Below are 21211 nucleotides of genomic sequence, written 5' to 3'. Positions count from 1 at the left end.
TAAATAATTTACTAATACCTCACTTTATTGCACAACCTCCCCCCCCACCTTCTAAATGTTTAACAAGTCGACGCCTATGTACCTGCGACAATGTGAATATCAATCCAAATTTAATATAGTTATAAACATAACGTTATAAACAATAGTTATAACAATTATACGAGTATAATCATATACAGTAGGCCTATATAAAATAATATAATAATCATAAGATACTAATTATGTTACTAAAAATTGACATTCTCGGAACTTAATATACTAGCATATCGGGAAGGTCTTCAGCCACTCACTAAGTGACGTTATCGACATCTTTCATATGTGTTCTTGCCACGGTACTGAACCAGCTTCTGAGCATAAATAATCTTTTAACTTATCCCTTATGCAGAAAGCCTCTCTGGTCGAATTCCCACCACGAGGGGGCAAGTTTTGGAGCTGTGGATTGACAAACTCTTGGTTTGTGGAATCACTTGTTTCATTTATAAGCGTGAAAACACTGTCGTCATACTTTCTAATGAAATTGTGTAGCACACAAGTCGCTAGTATTATGTTATCAACGCTTTCCGGCTTTGATTGAATTCGTCTGTTGTAAATTCGAAATTTCTGGGTTAGAATACCGAAAGTGTTTTTAACTACCCTCCGAGCACGACTGAGTTGATAGTTGAATATTCGCTTTGTTCTGTCCAATTGTTGGCCTGGATACGGTCTCATAATATATGACTTTAAAGGGAATGCCTCGTCACCCACTATTACATGTGGTATTTCAACGGACGAACCTGGCAGTTGTGTATATCCAGGAACTGATAAGGCACCTTGTTCAAAAGCTTTCCCAATATTCGAATGAGCCCAGACACCTCCATCGCTGTTCTTACCGTACGATCCAATGTCGACAGCAATGAAGTTATAGTTGGCATCTACAAGTGCTAATAAAACAACTGAAAATGTTTTATTATAATTGAAATACTGGGAGCCACTGTTCGGTGGAGCCTGAATGACGACGTGTTTACCATCAACTGATCCCAAACAGTTCGGAAAATTCCAGCGTTCTTGGAAGTCTTTCACTGTGGCTTTCCACATTTCTTCTGTTGGATGAGGCATTACTTCATGTGTCAGTGCTCTTATTATAGCTTCGCAAGTTTCTTTCACAATCTTGTGTACAGTGGAATGCCCAAGACGATAGCTGTAAGATATTGTTTTAAATGAATCTCCGGTTGCGAGGAATCTGAAACAAATACAAAAATACCTAATTTTATGAATTCACAATAAACTTATCATTATGAGTAAACACCAACGATTAAATACTTAATTATTAATTAAATTCGTACCTAATTTCAAAAGAGTAAAGGCCTAAGTAATTTATTTATTTTTCCAGGTGAAAGGTGCAAAGCAAGGTGGAACAATCTAAGAGATAATTATAAGAAGTGGCTGAAAAAACTGAGAACTAAAAGTGGGGAGGCAGCAAAAACTGTAAAACGCTACAGATTTGCGGATCAATTAAGTTTCTTGGATAAATGCTTCAATGAAAGAGAAACTAAGGGAAACATCAATCTGTCCGCAGATGACGATTTTGAAAGTGAAGACGAGGAAGAACATGATACTTCAAATACAGCAGAACCACCGAAATCCAAGCAACAGCCTGTACCTCACGATGTAAACAACAAGGGTATATCTACAGGAAAAATCAGTGATAAAACTGACTCCTCAACGTTTTCAACCCCTCGAAGGTATTGTAAGAAAAGGAAGCTACAGGATGAACCAACAGCATCGTCGATGCTGATGAAATACATCATCGAAAAAAATTCTGCGCAGGGCTCAGCTATATCTAACGGGGCCAATGAACATCTACAACACCCCGTTGATGCCTTTTTATTTGGAATTTCGCCTATGTTGAAGTCACTGTCTCCATACTACTTGAGTTTAGCTAAATCAGAAATTTTCGCAACCGCACATAAATATGAAATGATGATGCTGACAGAGCAAAGTACCAGCTCGACAACAGCATCTGGTGAGAGGGCATTTCAACCCTTAGAGGCACTACCAGAAAATGCGACTACAGATACTCTCAGTTCTTCATCGTGTTCAACAGTCAACAACAATGAAGATAACCTACAACTTTATTGGCAGAAGTTTGGTGAAAAATCAACTCAGTAACATGACAGTTATTTCAACATCCAAAAACACTAATGATTTCAATTTTTTCCCTGCTGTTTTAAATACATATTTCTTAAATTCTTCCTCGTAAAGTTCACGGTATGATGTTTTACAAAATATTGTATTTTTGTTCATTTATGCTACTACAAAATTGTTGTCATGAACACGAATGTACTTACTTCATTTTCATTTTATTTTAATATTACTTAAGTCTACTTACCGCAGGCATACAGCCAGTCTTTCCATAGGTGTAATTGCAGGTCTCCAAAACGTGTCCTTTCTTGTAATTAAAGGCTCTACCTTCTTAAACAACTCACTGAATGTATTTCTGCTCATTCTGAAATATCCGTGAAATTTTACTTCGTCGTCCTTCAAGCACTTATATAAAGTAGAAAACTCTCCTTCCTTATCCCTGCGTTTCCATATAGGATGAACCCACTGTTTCTTCCTCTCTTTCTCCTCTTCATCCAAGATTATAGCTATCATTAACAGTTCATCATCACTAAGAAAACTCATCATGGAACACTTGATTGCTGACTTATAACTGCACGGAACTGCACGGAACTGAAGTGTGAGAACAGACGTGAAATATTCATGTCGGAAAGGACGGATACGGAAACGGAGAGCGCCGTCACGTCCCGGAGATGTGTGAATCGACCTTAAGGCGGCTGGTGAGATCTACAGTACTAGAAATGCCTCATCTCCTATCTATTTTCCATTGTCCAGTTCTCCTAGTGGTTCACAATGCATTTTCATAAAGAGAGCATAGAAGCGATTTAAAACATTTCCTGTACTTAACCTCTGCACGTTCGTATAATACGGAATGTCATCTCACAGGAGTTCACGCGTATCGTGTCGGAATCTAACCAGTCAATAAAGATGTGTTTTACCTTTGCGCCACTGGCCTTCAGTACGCATTACGTCATGGACTTCCCCTACTTCTTCCCCTACTTGCTCGCTAAGCTGCTCTAGTTCCTGGAAAGTGGGGAGCAAACTGGCTCCTAAGGCATTTTGCTCTCGACTGACGATTCCTGTATTAGACTACTACACTGATCGTGAGTACTCCGTACATTTATTCGTGTGTTGGTGTGACCACAAGGTTTTCTTTACAGGAAAAGAGTATTTGTTCAAAGTAAATCAGGGCGGTAGCACCATGGGTTTTTTGTTTGTTTAGATGATACGAAATTATTTTTTACTCTATTTATTATCTTTAATAAGCCTCCGTGGCTCAGGTGGCAGTGCGCCAGCCTCTCACCGCTGGGTTCCGTGATACAAATCTCGGCCACTCCATGTGAGATTTTTGCTGGAAAACGTGCAGGCGGGACACGTTTTTCCCCGGGTACTCAAGTCTTCCCTGCTATCTTTCATTCCAGTGACACTCTCCAATATAACTTCATAGCATCTGCCCCGGTATAAATAATTGCTCCAGAAGAGTGCGATAGGCTTCGGCAGCCGGCACAATTCCTATCCTCGTGTTAGATGGGGCTTCATTCGTTCCATTCCTGACACGGTCGAATTCCGGGAAAGAGGCTGAGGATTTTTATTGTACTTTAACATATACTCTCAATATTTTCTCCAGTCTATGGAAACAAATTTCCCTTCGGATGAAATTTGGATAACTGGAAAGAAGTGTATGTATTTTGCACAATAACTGATTCTGGCCACCATCCTGAAACTGTAGTTTTGGTTTGAGTTTCAAAATCACGGTGGATTCCTTCCCTTCGTATAACTGAGAATGATTGTAGGATAGTAACAATGAGATACACCTGGCCACGTGAGGAGGTATTTGGCACAAAATTTAGAAATATCGATCTCACTAACCCACATTTTCACGTGCCAAAATGTGCCCACTGTCGATCAGTAGGTGCTAGGAACGATATTGAACTTCCAGTTTTTCGTAGTTCCCCATTTTCACATCAGGCAAATGCCAGGGCTCTATCTGAATTAAGGCCGCTGTTGCCTCCTTCCACTCCTAACCCTTTCCTCTCACATCGTCGCCTTAAGACCTATCTGTGTCGGTGTGACGGTGTGTCGGTGCCCAGCCAGATATCCTGCAGATACTGGTGTGTCACGTGGTCAAAGTGAAGATATCCTTAGCCACGTTGCTTGATTTCTGCGACCGAGTCCACTGCCTTTAGTATCAGATGGCTCCTCTGCTGGTCTCAAGATTCTCGTCGAACCCTTTTCCAGAATTGCCGTCCCTGAACTGGCTGAGAATTGAAACCTCCAAGTAAGGGGCAGGTACTTCACCTTTACATTACGGGATTGGCCAGGTATTACGTAAAATACTATAAATTTGACATTTGAATGTACACGGGTACTTTTGTTCCTTCTTTACGAGAGTTTATTGCCCTAGTTGTATTATTATTATTTAATTCACTGGCTTAATATGGATAAAAGCCTTCCTTAGATTCAATTAATCATACACTGACACATCACGCTAGCGGTGTAGCTAATTATCATATAATTGGAGACTTCGGATGGTGAGTCATGATATACTCTAGATTCGCAAGAAGTGTGAAAGAGAACGGCGATTATTGATGACAGTAATATCAGGCAGGAAAAGCTACAAAACGGCTATTACGGCAACCTGGAGTGAATATAATCGAAAATAATACACTCAATAAGTACTTATGTTATAATTAGGTTGATATGTTTCTCGGTATGATCTAATAGTCATATTGCACATCTGTCACACGTAGCCTGTGTATTGAGCCTCCGTTTTCTATGTTAAAGCATTTTTTTTTTGCTACTTGCTTTACGTCGCATCGACACAGATAGGTCTTATGGCGACGATGCTACAGGAAAGGCCTAGGAGTGGGAAGGAAGCGGCCGTGGCCTTAATTAAGGTACAGTCCCAGCATTTGCCTGGTGTAAAAATGGGAAACCACGGAAAACCATTTTCAGAGCTGCCGACAGTGGGGTTCGAACCTTAATGCATATTCATACCTTCTATATATATATATAAAACGGCTTTTCTGCCTGTATTGTTTGAATATTTACCTGATACTTGGTTTTCATGCGGAACAGGACAAATAATAGCCAATGCCTGGTTCAGTTTAATTCTCGTCTGTCTGTATTTGTGTTACAGCATCACGTCATAACGGAGAAAGTGATTTCAATGAAACTAGACATTTACGTTTAGGATAAGAGCAAGTCTGATCTTAGCTAAACGTTGTTAAACTAATTCAGCAGGAGTAGGGCTTTAAAGCATACCTTATATATATATATATATATATATATATATATATATGTTCTTCAAGTTGCTTTATGTCGTACCAACACAGATAGGTCTTATGGCAACGACGGGGTAGGAAAGAGCTCGGTATCGGAAGGAAGCGGCCGTAGCCTTAATAAAGGTACAGCCCCAGCATTTGCCTGGTGTGAAAATAGGAAACTATGTAAAACCATCTTCTGGGCTGCCGACAGGGCGGTTTGAAAACTACCTTAAAAATGAACCCCGGTGTACGCCTATTGCGATTGGTTACGCATGCAAATTGCTCATGATAAAATTGATTTAGAATACTACTTACTAACATTTTTATTCTGACATTTTTACCGATACAGTAAAAAATAAAGGATATATCAGTGGTGGTCATAAGTTTAAGTCCGAGAACCGATAACTGACTCTGCGGACAGTTGCTATGGAGATCATACCGGCAACATTATACACGCTTTGTACAAGTCTCTGTATTTTTTAAAATATTAACCTGATCCTTGGCTTTTGTACCAGAACGAAGGGATCGAAATACAGATGAAATTACCCAGGCTCGGATAGAGTCAGGAAACAAATACCTTACGACAAGCTGCTGATAGGTAGAAGCTGTCTACTGCGTGCCTCAGAAACTCAGCAACAAAAAGAAGGCTCGGCAGATACCTAAGGAACGTAAGTTACTAAGTGAGAGTTCCTTCAACGAGAGTACAACATCTAAGATGTAATGAAGAATACTTCGCGGTGGGCAATATCAGATCCAGTCTGTTCAGTGATACAATATCATTTCCCAAATTTGATTCTAAAACTTTTATTGTGGAACTGACCACCTGGTTTAAAAATTATATTCCTGAGCATTCTGCTCCTGTCCAAATGGAGAAACGTACATACTGCAGAGGAGACTTTTGCCCCACCTAGAATATGGTATCAGCGTATGGGACGTTCACTATGATTACTTGATTCAAGCACTGGAAAAATTCCAAAGAAAAACAGCTCGATTTTTTCTGGGTGATTTCCGCCAAAAGAGTAGCGTTACAAAAATATTGCAAAGTTTGGACTGAGAGGACTTGGGAGAAAGGAGACGAGCTGCTCGACTAAGTGGTATGTTCCGACCTTGTCAGTGGAGAGATGGCGTGGAATGACATCAGTAGACGAATAAGTTTGACTGGTGTCTTTAATGGTAGGAAAGATCACAATATGAAGATAAAGCTGGAATAAAATAGTAAAAATTAGGGAAATATTCGTTTATAGGAATGGGAGTTAGGAATTGGAATAACTTACCAAGGGAGATGTTCAATACATTTCCAATTTCTTTGCAATCATTTAAGAAAAGGCTAGGAAAACAAGAGATAGGGAATCTGCCACCTGGGCGACTGCCCTAAATGTAAATCAGTAGTGATTGAAGTGATAAGTTTAAATCACTTTTGAAAAGTATACTAAGCTTTATTTAGTTTTTCACAGCATTTCATTCCGAGTTTCAAATTCATGCGAACATTCCAAGGGTGGCATCATTATTTGGATTTATACTGAAATCTCCACAAGTACACAAAGCTGCCTGTTCCGCACTGTGTATTTCAAATCCCGCTTGAGAGGTATCGTGGGATGCTTGCGGTTCTTGCATGGCCGTGTGAGAGGAATACGGATATGAAGAAGACACAGGCGACAGATCTATCATGTTACCTTGGCTGACTTAGTTTCCTAGAGGGTGAGACCGCTACAGCAAGGAGACGTTGATGAATCGTTTGTACTGGGTGGCATGAGGGATGAGGTTATATCTTTAAGACTTTCACCAACACGTCTCATAACGTGGACAGAAAACGTGAGTGTACTCATCATTCTCAGCCCTGATATACTGAAGATTTTCTGTCAGAATTTAAGAAGTATTTATATTTATTGCGATGTATTTCGAGATAGCAATATAGGTTAGAAGAGAAACATCTAACATCGACCGCAGAGGAAATTAAAGGTTAATGCTTTACATTCAGTTCAGACGTTCAATAATTATGGATTAATATTCGTCTAATTATGCTTGTGTTATGTTCGTCGCGTTATTGTAAAATATCTTAAATAAAATATATTTGGGTACAAAATAGTTATTAAATTAATAATGTTATAATTTTTATTTATAATTATAATTAATCAATGCTTGTAGTAACTATGTTGCCACTATTAAAATAAGATTTTAATTACTTTTCAAATCAGTTTCCACGTCTGGAAAAGTGCTACTGTAGACATGGTCTCGTAACAAACAAATATACATTTAATAATCTTCATTTGCTATTTATATAAAAAATCTTATAAAAATAATTTAGTAAATACTCTGTCAGATTTTACAGTCAAATTTTCATAAATTTACTAGTTCCATTTTAACAGGATTTCTGCGTTTTTCGTACGAACTACTTTTCGACATTTACAATGTCATTCGTATGACAGGGTAAAATTTTAGCTTTCCAACATAATATTAACAATGTAGATGCGTGTAATTGTACAGGTCGTTATTCCTGTATAATGAGCGTGCATATTCCTATTTGAGAAGAATCACGTGAGATGCTGCAACTGGTATGCACTTAATTCAAATGCGTCACTGTACCAAACACAGATGTAGAAATTATTATCATATATTTCCGTAGTTTCTTACGATGATCCATCCAGGTCTGATACAACACATTGGGAAATACAAAAACTAAATTACTAACTTAACACATTAATTATAATAGTATAACTTGGTGCAGTGGAACATATTACGCGCTACATAGGCTATTTTAGCCCTCACAGATAATACACATAATATTTCAATCTATGACTAAGGGCAAATATTATTTATCGATTCCTAAAATCCTAATGCTGAGTCTCATACCGAGCTTCAGAGCAACTATTCTTCATTATCTTCTTCATCGCTCTGCAACTATGCCCAAGGTTATACCGAAGGCGTTCATATGTGGTGATTTCAGACGCCATACGGGTTTGTGAAAAACACGTTCCTTTCCCTGACTGCTTAGGAAGTCGTCGAAATACTTGATAATAATATGCAGATGAAATAAAGAGTAAGCTAGTCGAGTGGTTTGCTATGCCGACCTCTGTGTGAGATAATCAATTACAAGAGAATGACTTCTTATAGTGTATACAATGATATGTCAGAAATGATGGGATGGGTGTTTAGTATCGTGTAGGCCCTCCTCTAGCTCGGCAAAGTGCAGCAACTCGTCGTGTCATCGATTCCGAAAGTGGAAGAAACACATGTAGAGAGACTCTTTGTTTGGATAGCTACCCACAGTTTCCTGGTGTTTGTGGGTGCAATTCCTTAGGTATGAATGCATCTCACCACTGTTACGAATCTTCACCCTTTTGGCTATGTTTCCCAATCACTTTAGGAATCATCAATCAATGCCAGTATATTCCCAAGTATTAGCAGGAACATCATTGCAAATATCAACAAGAGATCGATGCATAAGAAGAGAAACACTCCTGCGAAAACGTTCAGGTGTGCAAGGCAAAGAACTCAGCAGAGCAGTGCGCAGGGAAAGGTGAGATACACGAATGTCATACTCCAAATTTTGACAATCATTCAAAACATTCAACAACATAGATCATGGCCCTTTTCCCAGGAGGAATTTCCGTAGTACGAAGTGTGTTCAAAAAAAGACCGAACTTTGTAAATTGCGCGCAAACCGCAACATTGAGCGAGTTGTGACTGTGGCGGCGCCTAGCGGCAACTTCTGACAACAGACCGCTGCTTTCCTCATTCCATTGCCTGCATTATCAGTTGAGTTAGAGCCTCTGAAGTGATTGCGTGTGTCACATGTTCGTCGAATTCTATAATGAAACAGCTTGAGGAACAACGCGTGTGCGTGAAGTTCTGCTTCAAAGTTGGGAAAACGTTTGTGGAAACATTTGAAATGTTGAAGCTAGCATACCAGATAGCTGTACCAGAATGTTTTAACGCATTTGAGAGATGCTGTGCGCAGGAAGAGGCCTGAACTGTGGGAAAACAAATCCTGGATGTTGCACCATGACAATGCGCCAGCACATGCCTCTCTCTCGGTCCGCAGTTATCTGGCAAAACACCAAATTCCTGTTGTGCCCCATCCGCCCTATTCCCCGACTTGGCTCCAGCAGACTTTTTCTTATTCCCCAAATTGAAAACCACCTTGAAAGGACATCGTTTCCAAGACATTGAAGAGATCAAGGAGAATGCGACGAGGCAACTTCGCGCCATCAAAGAAAGTGCATTCCAGGAAGCATTCCAAAAGTGGAAGAAACGTTGGCAACACGCTGTTGACAGTACAGGGGACTATTTTGAAGGGGACAGTCTGTGAAATGATGTAAGCTACATCATAAAGTTTTTCTAGCCACAGTTCGGTCTTTTTTGAACACACCTCGTAAGTACATGTTAAACAAAGGGAGAGGAAAAACAAAAAACGAACTCCCAAAACACAGGTTTTAAAAAATGAACAAATATATTGAATCAGGTTCAATTAGATAACATATGTTTTCACAAGCGAGGGTAAAAATGGACCCAACGGGAAATTTACAAATAGATTATTATTTGGCTTTGGCTCATATAGATAGTTACAACAGAGGGTCAATAACCCGTAAATCACACTTATCTTTGATTTGCACAGGTACGAAGTGATAAGTTAGACCAGAACACATTCGAGTTCCAATATGACGGTATTCTCATAGACCGAAACAAAATTAAGCAAGAACAAGTAACAATTAATTTTATGTTAAAGAGAACCTTTCAATATTAAAGGGGTTTACTTTGCGAAATGACACCACTATCCCCCATAACCTAACACAGCCTAGATAAAATAGGAAAACACACAAACATCCAAAATATAAAGAATAGATACAGCGTAAAGGTTAGCAGACCACGATATTACAAATTCGCATAGTAAACGTGAGAAAGTAGGAACGGAAATGATGAAAAGGGGCGGAAAGACAGGAGCAGGACAAGATAACAATAAAAAACAAAGAGGAGGGAAAAGGAGATAAAGTACTGATCAGGCTGCCAAGTCTGGTCTTCATATCAGTGTAAGGCTAAATTTCACACATGACAGGTTAAGGTTAGAGCTGACCAAACATCGCTTGTCCTGATCACTTCCTCCATCATAATCGCACCACAAGTTCAAAGTTTTCAGTTTAACATAGCGTTAAACTCGTAGTGTCCTGAAGGGACCAAAGTTCGAACTCCAAGCAACACGTAAGCCCAAATGAAAAGAATGAGAGCAAAATTGAATGGATGTAAAGTTAAAACAAAAAATAAAGTCTGCTCACCCAGTACGTAGAGAAAAGAGAGTTAAAACTGAAATGCACACGGTCCAGCCGTGTACACTGCCAGAGCTTCCACCGCCTATCGCAACATTTCACTCACACCTGAACATCAAACAAGCAAAAGCAGGCCTTATATATACAGAAGCCAGGCGAGCTGGAGAACATGCTAGAAGCAGGTGACGTCACAGAGCTCACGTAGAGCAAAGAAACAGCCCAAGCCGTGGAGTGACAGGCTTGAAGGCAGACAGTTCGTACAGCGACGGAGTGCACTGGGTTGAGCGTAGAAGAAAAATAAGGTAAGCGAAATTGCACTCGTTACACCACCACGTTCCATAAATGCTCGACGTGATTCATATCAGGCGAACGAGGTGGGTACAGCAGTCGTTGATAGACTCCAGAACGTTCCTTGAACAATTAAGGACAACTAGTGACCTATGACATGGCGAATTTACCGTTGGAAGATCTCGCCGTAGTGGAGGTGCGTGAAGTCTATGAAGGGCTACAAGCGATCACCAAGCAGTTCACCGTAGCAGTCACTGGTCACGACCTGTTCAGATGAATCAGCGGATCCAGCCCTTTCCACGTGAATACACCCCTATACAATTATGGGACTACCACCAGCCTGTATGGTACTTTGATTTCAACTGGTGTCAGTGGCTTTACGGGGCCTGCACCATATCCGAACACTACCATCTGCTCGAAACAAATCGAACAGTGACTCATCGAACTTAGCTACATGGCGCCGGTCCTCCATGGTCCAATTAGCAACGTCACGCCCTCAAGAGAGATACTGTGTCAGGTGTCGTGGTGTTAAGAAGAGCAATCTGGTAGGTCTTCTGTTCCCATATCCCACTGACGTTAAACAACTCTGCATTGTCCTGCTCTATACAGGGTGAACAAAAAATGCCGCACGTGGAGGTCGGCATGCGGTTCCTCGTCGAAATTCACGACAAAAGTTTATCTTGCAAAACCTAGTCCCACCAAATAGGTTTAATAGAAATGCGAGTAAAACGAGGCTCTGGCAACGCTGTAACGGCGTGCAGCGTGGCCGAGTACAGGTTGCATGAACTCGGCTCACTGCCGGGGCTGTCTCATTAGCTCTGTGAGACGAGGTAACGCCATGAATGCCGGTCGTGCGGACGAGGCGATGTTCGAGTCGCGTTAGCGCCAATTTTTTTAGTTAATGTATCAAATTTTATCCAGTGTACATCTTGACTATGCAATACATTGTGTTCTGTCTTACCGTTACAGTTACCTTTATTTAAGAATTCAAACATAACATGAACTTCTTACAGACGTAAACGACCACTTTCTTTCGTCCATGGCACAAATAAGGCCAATAAGTAGAACATGTCCGCCTCTGTGGTGTAGTAGTTAGTGTGATTAGCTGCCATACCGGGAGGCCCGGATTCGATTTCCGGCTCTGCCACGAAATTTGAAAAGTGGTACGAGGGCTGGAACGGGGTCCTCTCAGCCTCGGGAGGTCAACTGAGTAGAGGTGGGTTCGATTCCCATCTCAGCCATCCTGGAAGTGGTTTTCCGTGGTTTCCCACTTCTCCTCCAGGCAAATGCCGGGATGGTACCTAACTTAAGGCCACGGCCGCTTCCTTCCCTCTTCCTTGCCTATCCTTTCCAACCTTCCCATCCCCCACCAAGGCCCCTGTTCAGCATAGCAGGTGAGACCGCCTGGGCGAGGTACTGGTCATCCTCCTCAGTTGTATCCCCCCGCCCAGAGTCTGAAGCTCCCCGCCACTGCCCTTGAGGCGGTAGAGGTGGGATCCCTCGCTGAGTCCGAGCGAAATACCAACCCTGGAGGGTAAGCAGATTAAGAAAGAAAGAAAGTAGAACATCATAGTGGATACAGTTACATCGTCTCTATCCAGTGCGGTGCAAGGAAACACAATACAGTACAGTAGAAAGGCTATACTGAGTTGCCCATTATGCTACGCACAATAATTCCATGGTGTACGTGTGACGTCCAGTTTTATCTTCACACAGTCGGTACGTAAACTTACGAGCAAAGTTCACTTCACAGCAGATGTTCAAAGCGACCACCTTGCATTTGCAAACACTTCGCCACTCGCTGGAGTATACTTTGCCGGACCCTACGCAACACACCAGCATTCACCATTGCCGAAGCAGCATGCACGCGAGCTATTAGATCTTGTACATCCATGAGTAGAGTACTATAAACTTGTTCCTTTAAGTGTCCCCATAAATAAAAATCTAGTGGATTATGGTCCGGGTAACGTGGAGGCCGGAACATTGTACCTCTACGACCAATCCATTTCCCTGGAAAACGCTTCATTTAACCACTTAGGCACAGTCATTTCAAAGTGTGGCGGTGCACCATCATGTTGAAACCATAGTTGTCGCCGAACACCAAGTTGAACGTTTTCTAAAGCGTCAGGCAAAGTATTGTCCAGAAACGTACGATAGCGGGGCGCATTCAACTTGTCCGGCAATAGGTGAGGGCCTAAAAGCACTCCTCCCACGATTCCAGCCCACAGGTTTATGCCAAAGCATGCCTGAAAGCCACGTTCACGGGTGACGTATGGGTTGTGGTCAGACCAATATTGCCTGTTGTGAGGGTAGATTTTCCGTATGCACTAAATCATCAAATATTCTACATTAGTAATAGGCGGTAATGTTCATGTTTTGTAGATCTAAAGATGGCGTATGGATACAGTAGCAATGAAAAATATGGTCTAAACTGAGAAATCTTGGTACAGGGGTAGATTATAACACACAATGAAATATATTTGTATTGACAATTAGGCCGCAGTGAGAATTTAGGTAGAAAGAGTTCTTGATCGAAAGGAAATAGCCTACTGGTTTAATCCAGGATACAATTTTTCACCTTATTATTCATCGATTACCCAGATCATCTTTTGAAATAGTTTAACAAGGAAAGGAGGAATTCTGATGGATGAAAATGTAGTATGTAGTTCAGCTTATGCTGATAACATGGTGTCAGTGCCAGATTATTCTTGTAACTAGCAACGTAATATCTTGGAGCTTGGAAAGAAATGCATTGAGTATGATACGAAAAAGACAATTTCCAAGTCTGAAGAGAAGTCAGGAACAACACGAAATGAAATGAACGCTTAACAGATGATATGAAATTGGAACAGGTGGGTCATTTCAAGTACTTAGGAAGTTCATTATCCCAGTGTGGTGGTATATTAAGTAATATTCAGTGAATGTGCAACAAATCTAATGCAATGTGTTCGCAGTTGTGATAAACAGAATTCAGAATCGAGTTACCCGAAAAAATCTATTTTACGCTGACGGGATGAAAAGCTCGATAGACTGAGGATATTTCATTTCTGAGCTGGAGGTAACAGCTATGAAAATAGTGAGATTAATTTTGATACAATCAGACGGTAGCAAGAACAAGAGGTAAAAGAGTTAAAAGCCAAGTTAGAAATTAATTCCATAAATGAAGACGTGCGTACTAACTGGCTTGTGTAGTAGTGCGAATTGTACACTGGGATATGGAGTGTAGGAGACACGTAGCGAGATCTAGGTGACAATGGTTAGGCTGCCACTTTCTTTTTGGAAATGATTTGAAGATAGGAGTATGTTACTAGAGGGGGTAGTCGCAGATAGAGAGTTATGAAGGGGCTAAATTCATTTACAGAGGATTCAAGATTGAATGATGAAATGTATACAGTCTGCAGTAACATGGAATTTATGCATTTTCAAATTTAGGGTTAGTGAAAAATACAGGCTTTTATGATCAAAATTAGACTCATCGAAATTCGAGGGTCGTGTCATAAGTCATGGCTACTATTTTTTCTCTCGAACAGGAGACAACACGGAAAATCTAAGATATGCGTTTGGAAATATAGGGCATGTACTTATGCATAGTGCATGAAGACAAATTCTGAATTCAGGAGATTCTCGTAGGAAGATGACAGAACACAGGCCATTGGTAAACATTATTTTATTATGGTATAGACAGCAAATACACAAGACTACCTACAAAAGGACAGGTCTCCACTGGTTACAGACCTTCGAAATAATCACCCAAGGTTTCCACTGTGCGTTGTCACCGGTGGGGCAGGCACTAAATACCATTCGCTGCATGTAGATCGCTAACGTGTGACACCACTCTCCGAAATGCTGTTACTATGTCCTCTTTGTTAGCACATCGTTGTCCACGTATTGGCTTCTTGACTTTGGGGATTAGGTCATAGTCACACACCTAATGCTTCCCGCAGCTCTGCATGGCATTGGCGAGCATTTCTGCCGCAGAGAACTGCTATTTTAATATACGATCGTTGCTGCTGATTGCTGACTTCTATTTTGTGACGCTCTCACTAAGTGAACATAGGGGCATGCTTAGATCCGCACTGTTGTTTCCATACACCATCTAGGGGAATCATACGCAAGTACATGCCGTACGTTTCCAAATGTATACCTCATATTTTCCGTGTTGTCTCCTGTTCGGGGGAAAAATAGTTGCCATGACTTATGACTCCACCTCCGTAGTTTCGAAAAAAATATCCGCCAGTGATTTATAATAAAGTCATTCTTTTGGTATGTTATTTTTGTAGACTATTCACCTATAATTCTCATTCACTCTTTCAAGATCTAATTGCGAAAGAGCTTGGAAACTTACTAAAGAAAGCCTTTCTCATTACGTATCATTCCTTTCTGTTTTCTTTCCCCCTTTTCTAGTTGCGTACCCAACTGTTCAAAATCTGAGAACATTTGTTGTTGTACGGGTAATCAGTCCACAGATTTCTTTGATGCAGCTCTATAAGCTACCCTATCTTGTGCTAACATTTTAATTCCTACGTAACTAGTACATCCTACATCTATTCTAATCTGCTTGTCGTATTCATTCCTTGGTCTACCCCTACCGTTCTTCCCACCTACACTTCCCTTAAAAATCCCACCTGAACAAGTCCTGGGTCTTTTAAAATGTGTCATTTCGTTTATATCGTTTATATAGTCCTTCAAATCTATCCCGCGTCACCTATTCGACTCAATCTGTTTCCATTCGAGATTCTACCTACCCATCTCACCTTCATATTCTTCTGTAACACCACAGCTAAAAAGGTTCTGTTTTCGTTCTTTCTGAGATAGTTATCATCCTCGTTCCACGTCCATAAAATTCCATGCTTCAGACAAAAGTTTTCAGAAACATCCTTCCAAATTCTGTATCAATGTTTGAAGTGAGCATTTTTATTGTCATAAGAAAGGCTTTCCTTGCTCGTGTTAGGAGCATTTTATATCCCCCTTACTTCTGTCATCGTTAGTAAATTCACCACCCGAGTAAATAAATTCGTCTACCGGGTGAGTTGGCCGTGCGCGTAGAGGCGCGTGGCTGTGAGCTTGCATCCGGGAGATAGTAGGTTCGAATCCCACTATCGGCAGCCCTGAAAATGGTTTTCCGTGGTTTCCCATTTTCACACCAGGCAAATGCTGGGGCTGTACCTTAATTAAGGCCACGGCCGCTTCCTTCCAACTCCTAGGTCTTTCCCATCCCATCGTCGCCATAAGACCTATCTGTGTCGGTGCGACGTAAAGCCCCTAGCAAAAAAAAAATTAAAAAAAATAAATTCGTCTACTTCCTTTAAGGCTTCATTTCCTTCTCTAATATATCTTGCATTTGTTTTGGACTTATTTATTTTAGTACTACTTCTCCAAGGCTCTGTCCAAACCATTCAGCAATTTCTCCAGATCTTCTACAGAAACAGACCATCGACAAAACTTATAGTTGTGATTCACTTCCCGAATTCGTCTATGATTTCCTTTACCGACTGTTCTATGTAAGATTTGAAAATGAGTAGGGAAAAACTGCATCCTTGTCTCACTCCTCTCTGAACTGCTGCTTCTTTTTCATAACCTTCGATCGTTATCACTGCAGACTGATTTTTGTACAGACTGTGGGGAGACTATATCTGATCCCGATCACCTTCAGAATCTCAAATAGTTGGGTTAAATTAACATCATCGAATGCCTCTTCTAGGTCTACATATGCCACATCCGTGGGCCTGTTCTTCCTAATTCGATCTGATGTAAAGTCAGGATTGCTTCTCATGTTCCTTCATTTTATCTGAAACGAAACTGATCTTCTCCCAACTCATCTTGAACTTTCCATTGTTTTAGACTTATTTATCTTAATCTGGTACTTCATTCCAAGAATCTGTCCATACCATTCAGCAATTTTTCCAGACCGAGCTCGATAGCTGTAGTCGCTTAAGTGCGGCCAGTATCCAGTATTCGGGAGATAGTAGGTTCGAACCCCACTGTCGGCAGCCCTGAAAATGGTTTTCCATGGTTTCCTATTTTCACAACAGGAAAATGCTGGGACTGTACCTTAATTAAGGCCACGGCCGCTTCTTTCCCACTCCTAGCCCTTTCCTATCCCATCGTCGCCATAAGACCTATCTGTGTCGGTGCGACGTAAAGCAACTAGGAAAAAAATATTCTCCAGGTTGTTTGCAGAAACAGAAAAAAATAACAATACATAAAATAACACAACATTATAAAACAACAAAAACGTAACGTCATCGGCAAATTTTAGTGTTTTGATGTTCTCTCCTTGGATTGTAAATGCTTTCCAAATTGCTCTACGAATTTCTTTACCGCCTGTTCTATTATATAAAAACACTGAAAATGAGAGGGGACAAACTGCAAGGTTCGTCTGGCTGATTTCAGCATGTTGCACTAGTATAGAGAGATAAATAGGTAGGGACTAGCCCCAGAACTAGGCACTCGTATTTCATTCACCACCATTCAGCATACAGCAGTCGTCTGCGGTGTTGGAACCAGGTATTAGGAAGAATAAATTACGATCCATGTAGAATTCAACTTGCCGATTTAATTTTTCATTCGTTTGTCCCAGTCCGTATTCTTCTACAGCATTTTATCCTCTTACCTCTCTGTCGATTCATCGGCATCAACAGCCACTTCTTGTTTCAGAACGTTATCATACTTTAACATACTTTATAATAAAATTGTTGGATATGTTCCTGCCATCTTTCTATAGAAGTAGTTTTCCATCTGAAATATTAACATTCATGCACCTAGTTTTACATTACACTTCTCTTTCCACCAAACATCCTGCTCCTCCTTCCAACATACTTCACTTATACGAGCTATATCTAACTTTAGTCTCATTTCGGATTATCTAACCTACAGCAACGGTTCAAACTTCTAGCATTCTACAGTCCGACCCGCAGAATTTCATTATTTATCTTCCTGATGAGTGCTCACTCTCGTGTAATACCCGTCATTATATATATCTACAGGGTGTGTGAACTGGCTCCCTATCCAATGCACTTTGGTAATTTTGAAATCATACTTGTGGAGAGACAGTTAATTCCCAAGGTTCTCTCAGCCTTGGGCAGTGGTCCTAGTGTTTCTGAAGACAGAGAGCTGAAGATTCTGTTAAAATCAGTACAGCATTTACAAATAGTAGAATTATTTACATTGTACTCCTCCAAATTATAAGCAGGTATGACTTTGCTTTTATTTGTCCATAGTATTTAAATATCAAATATATATATCGGTTATGGGGGGTAAGAGCAGTAGAGAGACACCAAGCCGGATGTGGTAGGACTCACATTTTAGCAAATATTAAAGATACGAGTATTAGAAGTAAATGAGGCTACAGAACTAGTTATAAGAGATAGAGGATTGTAGCAGCGGTTAGTAAATTCACAGAGGCTTGCAGACTGAACGATGAAGACAGTATATAATGAAGATGTATGTATGTATATTATGTCTTCAAACACTTCATTCATTATCTTATTGACTCAAACGACATGTAATGTCAGGTGAATGACGCGCACATTACAGCAGTCACATACAATATGTTTAAATTGATTATATTTCCGAGTTGTGCGACATACTTTGAGGAATGTCCTGTTAAGACAATTAGAACTAAGTGGATAAATTCAATTTCGATTCTTTTCGGTAAATGCGATCATTTTCTTGCATCACTCTTAAGCTTGAATATAACAATCAATAAATGGGTGAAAGTAGAAGGTTCGTGTGTGTAGGGAAGGACGTAATTGATGCTATGGAAAATTTGATTAGTGTTGAGGGAGAAATTATAGGTGACAGGATAATGAGATCAGAATTTGAGTATACGGTGAATATAATAAAGACTAATGAAACCTGAGGGCTAGATAATATCCCTAGAGACATTAAATTAAGGTAACTAAAAAACTTAATATATGAAGTATGCAGGGAAGGAGATATTTCCCTAGATTTTCTACGAAATTAATTCACACCGCGAAAGTGTAAATTATAACATTCAGTATGATTGCGTAAGATTCACTGACAAATTCGTAAGAAATTAAAATGTAATGTCTATATTGGTGATTTAAAAAATACTCAGCGTTTGGTGTAAATAAACACTCTTCCTATGCCAATTATTTTAACCCACCCTCTAAAATACTAAATTGCTAATTGTGTACATGCACCAACTTCTGAAATTACATGACAAGGTTTCTTTCTACGTTCCCATTGGTTAGCGTAGTAATAGCGGAAGACAATCCAAATTCTCTGCCAGGAATACTGCGAATCATATTCATTAGGGCATTTCATACCTTGTTAACACCAACATATACTTCAAAATATACTTAATGCTCCATTTCTTTGTTCTTCTCTTCTATTTATCGGTAAGAATGTGATCTACTACATTTAGGAACAATACTATTAATAGTGCACAGTGCGATGTACAGTGCGTCCTTCATGTCCCTTAGAACAGATATACCTTCATAGAGACTGCCACGTGCTGTATCTCTGCTTTCAGGAAATTTATTTTGATAAATACGACATCTCTGACTTGTGAAGACTAGATACCTGCCACAAAAATGGATAATATCTGTTATTCATAACAGTATAAATATGTATAAATGAAAGATGGATATTGTATGTTGAAGGTTGTGGAAGCTCAGTGACTTAGCAAGAGGATTAGTTGTAGATTGCCACATCAGTAAGTAATCTGTCGGGGATATTTTCAATAATCTCAAGTTCACAAATTACTGATAGCGACGTGATTCCGAAGTCGAAGTACTGTGAAACAATCACTGAACTACGGTTGGGTAAACTATGTTTAATGGCAGAGGAGCTTCGGGCGTTTAAGGAGGTGGTACGTGAAAATTAAGGAACTTGAAGTGAAGATATCACCCATACGGTCGCAAAGCCAACATAGTAGGTGTGCACTGAAAATTAAGGGTCCAAATATCCGCGTTCGTGTACCTTTCCATAAATCAATTACTACTCCCGTGAACGCTAAATTGCACCAAAAAGGCGGATTATTATTGACCTGTGAACAACGGGAAACTTGTGATTTGGAGTTATGAATCACTCTATACCGCGTTTCAGGCCAGTAGAAGCGTTTGAATGTGACAAAGTTCTGGAGAGCAATACCTGCCTGCATGCGTAAGGAAAACATAGAAATTTGTAGGAGGTAGCATTGGGGTATTTGAGTGTTTCTCCTGGAACTCAATTTTAATAATGTCTAATTTTACACGGAAATCAAATTTGGAAGGAAACGGATCCCTACCACAGAATAAGGTCTGTGTGGGATAGGATTATGAACAGTAAGATTTTGACAATCGACTGACGAGCCCAGAGCCCTTATTCGAATTCGATGGAACGAATTTTGGATGAATTAGAACATTGAATCCGCTTCAACCCTTTTGGCCTTCATCGCGAAATGCTCTGAAAACAACTATTCAGGAAACGTGAGACTTGAGACGATGCCATACTGCTACCCACCAACGAGAATTTTACCTTTGGCATAGTCTGATTGCAGTTTTGAATAGGTAGCCGGATATGTTTCATTAGATAAATACGTGGAGGGTATCCGTGAGATATGGAGTAGGAAATTCAGGAAAGGCCCTAGACATTAAGAAACGTCACCAAAATATTTGTCTGCAATGGAAGTACATGAACGTAAAGAAGGATGTCATTCTGCATGGATGAACGTCATCCACCTTTCAGAGAGCAGGATGCTAGAGTACACTGGTACACTGGTAAATCACGTATATGCTGTATAAGTATCTGCTCTGCAACCGGCAAAAATCGATGTTACAGTACACCACTACACAAAATTAGAATTATGTATTATTTCGTGTCAGAGCGTTGATAAAATATTTCCAGTACAAATATATATAAATACAAATACATACAATCATAAAATACACGTTACATTATACAAAATACACGGCACTTTACAGATAAAATTCGTGTGCTTACACTGAGCCCAGTCAATCAGCGACAGCAATTACCTCGTTGGTTGCTTGAAAGAGGTCTTGAAGTGTACCTTGGACAGGCCACAGGAGACCGTTGTACATGTGTGGTGCAGTTTGTTTTTCCCTGCAATTGCAACGTTCTTTCTCTTTTTCTATATAACCCCGCTTCTTGAGGTTGACTGTACCAGTAACACTTCTCAAACGATTAAGTGACCTCCAATTAGCCCAGATGAGCTGGGATTCGTGAGATACCATCCACTCTAAAAGGTGTTGTATTCTACTTCACCACAGGCCTCGACACACTGTTGCTGGTGATTTGCTTAAAGTGATAGAGAAGTTGAGACCATATTTC

General features: G+C 40.2%; 1 protein-coding gene across 1 annotated transcript; it reads right to left on the bottom strand.

The window, feature by feature from the left end:
- Nucleotides 1-312: 312 nt before the first annotated feature.
- On the bottom strand, nt 313-1095 carry LOC137498460 (uncharacterized). Its single transcript, XM_068225992.1, has one exon. The coding sequence runs from the start codon at nt 1093-1095 to the stop codon at nt 313-315; it is 783 nt and encodes a 260-aa protein (XP_068082093.1).
- Between the last annotated feature and the right edge of the window lie 20116 nt (nt 1096-21211).

This window comes from Anabrus simplex, chromosome 2 (genome assembly GCF_040414725.1).
Source record: "Anabrus simplex isolate iqAnaSimp1 chromosome 2, ASM4041472v1, whole genome shotgun sequence".
Classification (NCBI taxonomy): domain Eukaryota; kingdom Metazoa; phylum Arthropoda; class Insecta; order Orthoptera; family Tettigoniidae; genus Anabrus; species Anabrus simplex.
The sequence above is the reverse complement of the archived record's forward strand: the minus strand, read 5'-3'. Positions and strand labels throughout refer to the sequence as shown.

Bases quoted from the DNA above. Each gene is read 5' to 3' on its own strand.
- LOC137498460 (XM_068225992.1), bottom strand. From the start codon at position 1,095: ATGCCTCATCCAACAGAAGAAATGTGGAAAGCCACAGTGAAAGACTTC.